Source organism: Watersipora subatra, chromosome 7 (assembly GCF_963576615.1).
Source record: "Watersipora subatra chromosome 7, tzWatSuba1.1, whole genome shotgun sequence".
Lineage (NCBI taxonomy): Eukaryota > Metazoa > Bryozoa > Gymnolaemata > Cheilostomatida > Watersiporidae > Watersipora > Watersipora subatra.
In genome coordinates, this window is record NC_088714.1 from 41,306,192 (window position 1) to 41,312,305 (window position 6,114).

The following is a 6,114-nucleotide window of genomic DNA, read 5'->3' on the forward strand; positions in this document are numbered from 1 at the left end:
AGCTGTGTTGGCGATTATATGTAATCAGTAGTACCATTGACGTAAGAAAATAGTTTTGTATAGTTTTTAAAAGAAACCTTTGACATCAGTGTTAAACGTCCTGCTCTAGCGGGCAATATTTGTTTCTTTTTTGCATTTTTAATGCGAGCGGCATCGTGGGCCAGCATCGTGCTGCACGCTTGCAGTCAAAACTCTTCTTCTTGTAAATTAAGAATGATTACTGGCATTAAAGAATGGTTACTGGTGTTTTGCTGGTGCTGGAAATGTCTAGATTTATTCTAGATACTAGAAATATAAGGTATACATATAAAAGAGTGATAAAAACATAATACATTGAAAAAATACCAAAAAGGTTTACTGTTCTTAATAAAATGTTACGCTGCTAAAAATAGATCCTAGACAGATGTTTTATAAGCAACTATGTTCTTGATGACAGTTTGTGTGGCAACAGTGTCTTCTAGTGCAGTCTGTTAAATTTCTAATTGTAATTTTCCTTCGAAATATTGGATCAAGTTTTAGATTTTATTTTAATTATTTTAGGTGGTAGATGTTGGCATAGAACTGGCGATTTCCAAGTCGAAATCAACAATCAAGGTATGTCTTTCTGAGGTTGTGATCTAAAGTTGATGTGACGTGATGCTGTCAAAGTATCTCTATTTCATTTAATCAGCGGTAAAAGTTCATCATGGGATTAATTTTATCATAATTTTTGCTACATCAACAAAATATATATTTTATAAACTTATTATGCAACGCTTAACGGAGCAGAAAAGATTTTGCCATATTGTATTATTCGTTAACTTTTTTATCTTTATCAAATGTTTATTTTCAGTTTCATGCTCTACTGATCCATGATAGTCTCACTAACGCATTAGACCAGCCTGCTGACATTATTATAGTACCAAGACATGATTCTGAGCGAAGTCATTACTCCCTAATGGTTAGTATTCTTATGCTGCACTTTTATACTAAAAGACTATGTCAAGATATTAATTTTGAGAACAATTAGTGTTGCATGGCTGTGCATAGTTATTATAATTGTTTTAAAAATTTAAAACAGCACATCTTTTATATAGCATGTAACTTGAATAAGGTAACTGTTTTGTAGACACGGAAATACTTGCTCTGCGTGTATCTATAACATGCAACTTGCATTAGCTTGCATAGCTTTATATACAAGTTGTATACGGTACTCTGTTTGCAGCTGGTAGATAGGAAACTTTGAAAAATTCATTCAATGGACTCTCTTTCTTACAAAGGACAACAGACCATTGAAAAAAGGTGAGCATGAAATTCTTCACTAGGTTTGTCGGTAAATCTTACAAAAAGCAACAGTTATTGCCTTTGCATTCTAGCATAAATGGTTTAATCCAAAAGCTCACTGTTAGCAACAATATTTACAGGAAGCTTGTTTCTGTTGATGAGAGGTTTGCTGATTATGCTGTGACAGATAGTGACAACATGCTGTGACGGCTATGCAACAGAAAGATTGTGTAAGCTGTGGACTGTATGTTACCAAGGTGAAGCTGTGGACTGTATGTTATCAAGGTGAGTGACACTCTCATTCGTAGAGGTCTCAAGACTTCAACAATTATTAGTAGGAAACGTCTGGTTGGATTATTTATCTACACATTAACTATTACTAAGGAACCTAGTCCTATTCTGTCAATTTTCACTGTTAACCACAATTTTTTTTCACCAAAATTAGTGTGATTCCTTGTAGGGGGTTATGCAATAATCTTGAACTTTCTAGATATTCGGCACATTTTTGTTGTTGTAAACTTACTAAAGAATAATTCTAAGAATCTCCATTTTTATAATGTTATTAATATTTTCAGCATGCGCAACGATATGTTGAATCGTTTGAGCTAGAAAATAGAAAAGATGGTGATATGTCTTTAAATCCTTCCACATACCGTAAAGAATTATTGGCAAGTATAAAGGTATGTGAAACAATAACTATTCCCAGCAGATTTAGCACATCTGTATATCTTGTATGTAAATAGATGTTAAGATACTTCCTCACTTATTTGGTTTAATTTTCTCAACCTGAACTAACAACTTTTTAACATTTTTGCATTGAATTTCATTTTTAACCAGTTGTCTTTATTTATGTTAGGAAGATGGTCGAGCATTGGCGGATATCAAGCTCTCTATTGAAGCAGGTAGGTTGAAGATGTAAGTCACATTCAGGCTAACAAGTTTTATATTTGTATCATAATAATACATAAAAATTATTTTACTGTGTTCACCAATCTAGAGCATGAGAATACTATTCTGATATCTTTAAATAGTATAGTGTTGGTATCTATGGACATTACCTGCTTTATATATATCTAATGCATGTTCTTAACCCTTTGGCTACGGCGCGCTTACGGGCGGGAAAATACCACCGTACGGAGGCAATTACTAGGGCGATTTGAGCCTTCGGCATGACTGCATAAAAACTGCAGTAACTTACATCACTATTCTGATAGTTACATAAATTAATATGCATAGGAAAGCTGAGAAATTTCTCTACAAGCTGATATTTTTCTATGCAGATAGCTTGCAAATGCTTTCCAGCAAAAGTCTCAATTTGTTGAAGCTATTAATTTTTTTTATACACCATTTTCAATTGTATTTTCCTAATTGATAAAGGTAATTGGCAATGTTGTATAAATAATACATGCACGGATTCATAGGTTCTCAACAATTTGCAAAAAAAATTGGTCGTCAAAGAGCATTGAAAGTGGAGTTATGAGCTCCGATGCATTGCGGGAGCACCACTCGAAATTCTCAGTGCGTGACCCAAAAGACCAGCGAAAAATGGAGGCCTGACAATGTCGCCTAAACTTCGCTATAACGTACATGCAAATTGGAATAGAGCTATAAATGAATATGCATTTGAAAGCTTAGAAATTTCTCAACAGGCAGCCATTTATTCCCTGTAGATCGTCCCTGCAAAGTTATTCGTCTGTGAATATTTCTATCAACATTGTGATGTGTCAATGTTGCCACCTTTCTATCATAAAACATCGATAACAAATACATTTTTGGAAGCAATAACTCTGTGAAAATGGTTTATGATAAGCATCTGCACAGTGTCATATGTTTGCAAGAGTTTGCAAAGAAACTGGTTGTCCAAGTCATCCTTTCCAAGCCAGCAAGCTTTCATCTATAGATATGAATTTACCAGGCAGTGAAACAGAATATAACCGGTCGCATATCATGGCAAAAAGATCTTCTAACTTGAAAAATCTATTGCTAGCAGGCTGTTCAAAATTGTCAGCAAAATGCACAGTAGAAAGTAAACTTGCTTCTATTTTTCTTTCTATTTTTAATTTTATTAAAAATCAGCGTAGATAATAAAGGATTGTGGACCAGTAAGACAACAGAGTAGGCTTTTTAAAAATACTTATATGCAAAACTAAATAAATAACTCGCCAAATATCTTTACCATCAACAGGCTCCGAAGCATCGCAATGTTTTTGGAGGCCATGTTTATTCGTTTCGTTAAATATAACATTTATAATGGCCGATGTTATAAAAAGCTTTAAATATTAAAAATACTTACCTGTTTAAAAATTCGAACTTACTCCTGCCAAGCTGTCAGCAAAATGTAATTTTTTTGTTTTAAGTCAGCTCCTCTTTGAAATCCGTAAATACTCCCGGTTTCATCGCCGGCCGTTTCACTCTCACTTTTGCAATCCAATTCACCCTGTTGATCTTATTTTTCACTTTCATCGTCTACCCCACATTATTCCAACCTGGTATCCTTTTCTTCATTTCCAAACCAGTCGATGTCTTTCTCTAAACAAACTTTTTTAGCAGAGCTTGAACAACCGCGTGTGTTCATGATGAATAGATTTCCATAAAAGAACACATCTTTGCAAAGTGTATTGCTTGCACATGCGTATTAGGTATTATTTATAACCTCAAAACAGTATTACAAAGCCGACGGAAATTGATCAAATTACTCATTTTAATGCTGTTTTTTTAATAAATAATATATTTTAAAAAAGGTCTATCGAAGGCCGAATTATTTCGAGATCCGTACGCTGAGACAATGCTCGTATTCCGGGCTTTTATGGATTTTGGAAGCAAAGGGTTAACTAGATCAAAACTTTGTGGAGTAGTCTGTAATGTTTTCTATTTATTTATTTGTGTAATAGCCAAGGAAGAATCCACCAGAGTTGGAGCAGTGAAGTGTTTCACGACAACAGAAGATCATGAAGCTACCAACTGGAATGGCAAGGAGCTTACAGAAAACCCTGTGGAATTTTCTGCTGTCTCACTAGATGCTCAGCTTATGTATTATAAAATCAAGTACCTGAAGCGCTATAAAACACACCATACTAGTTATGGTGTATTTAATGTAGTTCCAGCCGAAGATTACGAACATTGTCGACAGGAGCATATATCTGGAACATATTATGGTATTCAGATGGTAAATGAGACCATTTTATATTATCTTAAAGAGAGTAGCTCTGACTATCCGGTCATTAGTCGGCAACTTATTAGACTGAGTCCAGCTGTACTAGAAGCTTACGAGTCATGGTGTAAGAAGTTGACTCCAAAAGATGACAATAGTAGGCCATCTCCAGCATATTATGGTATGGAAAAATCCATTACGCATAGCTAAACATATGCTTTCCTGTTATGCTTTCCAATGTACACATGTATGCGGATAACTGGCATATCTTCAATATGTTTTAAAACAAAATTTTATTGTTTGTTCACACTGGACTATTATAGTGTATTACCTTTTATTTGATGCCCTGATCCAGTAGTAACTACTGTTTTATTAACTTTTATGTTGCATACATTTATATAGTTTAGCCATCCTGTATTTCTAGTCAGTTTGTTTGCATTAGTGGAATATGCATCAAGGCAGTGTGTACTCAGCTGTACTCAGTGTATACTTTTTCTTTACACAATTTTGCAACTTGGTGTATTCAACTTTTTCAATGGTTTTTCTATTTGGTACATATTATATTTCGTTGAGAAATGCTATGTAAATCTAAATAGTATATAACTTTTACATACAACATACAATGATAATACCTTCTCATAACTCTAAGCTTTAGTTTGTATAATGTCATAAAACTTTTATGTAGCCAGTCTAATACTTGCTCTTCAAGTCCATGAAGTTGAAATAAGATAACTGTTTTGTAGCCAGGCTAATAATTGCTGAAAAGTTAGGTTTTAACATGTATTTAATAGAAATATAACTGTTTTGTAGCTAGGCTAATATTTGCTGAAAAGTCAGGTTCTAACATGTATTTTATAGAAATATAACTGTTTTGTAGCCAGGCTAATATTTGCTGAAAAGTTAGGTTTTAACATGTATTTAATAGAAATATAACTGTTTTGTAGCTAGGCTAATATTTGCTGAAAAGTCAGGTTCTAACATGTATTTTATAGAAATATAACTGTTTTGTAGCCAGGCTAATATTTGCTGAAAAGTTAGGTTTTAACATGTATTTAATAGAAATATAACTGTTTTGTAGCTAGGCTAATATTTGCTGAAAAGTCAGGTTCTAACATGTATTTAATAAAAATATAACTGTTTTGTAGCTAGGCTAATATTTGCTGAAAAGTCAGGTTCTAACATGTATTTAATAAAAATATAACTGTTTTGTAGCTAGGCTAATATTTGCTGAGAAGTCAGGTTCCAATATGTATTTAATAGAAATATAACTGTTTTGTAGCTGGGCTAATATTTGCTGAAAAGTCAGGTTCTAACGTGTATTAAATAGAAATATAACTGTTTTGTAGCCAGGCTAATATTTGCTGAGAAGTCAGGTTCCAATATGTATTTAATAGAAATATAACTGTTTTGTAGCTGGGCTAATATTTGCTGAAAAGTCAGGTTCCAATATGTATTTAATAGAAATATAACTGTTTTGTAGCTGGGCTAATATTTGCTGAAAAGTCAGGTTCTAACGTGTATTAAATAGAAATATAACTGTTTTGTAGCTAGGCTAATAATTGCTGAAAAGTCAGGTTCTAACATGTATTTAATAGAAATATAACTGTTTTGTAGCTAGGCTAATATTTGCTGAAAAGTCAGGTTCCAATATGTATTTAATAGAAATATAACTGTTTTGTAGCCAGGCTAATAATTGCTGA

The 6,114-nt window shown here is 33.3% G+C and overlaps 1 protein-coding gene across 2 annotated transcripts; it reads left to right on the forward strand.

Annotated features, from left to right (window-relative positions):
* Positions 1 to 161: 161 nt before the first annotated feature.
* LOC137399905 (uncharacterized) lies at positions 162 to 5,126 on the forward strand. 2 transcript variants are annotated; one of them, XM_068086166.1, is made up of 8 exons: positions 162 to 298; positions 541 to 594; positions 833 to 940; positions 1,205 to 1,281; positions 1,404 to 1,548; positions 1,839 to 1,943; positions 2,120 to 2,165; positions 4,155 to 5,126. In XM_068086166.1, exons 6-8 carry the CDS (start codon positions 1,893 to 1,895, stop codon positions 4,622 to 4,624), a joined length of 567 nt encoding a protein of 188 aa, XP_067942267.1. In that variant the 5' UTR covers positions 162 to 298; positions 541 to 594; positions 833 to 940; positions 1,205 to 1,281; positions 1,404 to 1,548; positions 1,839 to 1,892; the 3' UTR covers positions 4,625 to 5,126. The 2 variants fall into 2 exon arrangements, with proteins under 2 accessions (XP_067942267.1, XP_067942268.1); XM_068086167.1 differs by lacking the exons at positions 162 to 298; positions 541 to 594 and having other exon boundaries at positions 692 to 940.
* Positions 5,127 to 6,114: the final 988 nt, after the last annotated feature.

What these genes read in the sequence shown, in the direction of transcription:
- LOC137399905 (XM_068086166.1), top strand. Translation starts at nt 1,893, where the DNA reads ATGTCTTTAAATCCTTCCACATACCGTAAAGAATTATTGGCAAGTATA. An exon ending in AATTATTGGCAAGTATAAAG is followed by an intron (nt 1,944 to 2,119) that starts GTATGTGAAACA and finishes TATTTATGTTAG; the next exon opens with GAAGATGGTCGAGCATTGGC. An exon ending in CAAGCTCTCTATTGAAGCAG is followed by an intron (nt 2,166 to 4,154) that starts GTAGGTTGAAGA and finishes TTTGTGTAATAG; the next exon opens with CCAAGGAAGAATCCACCAGA.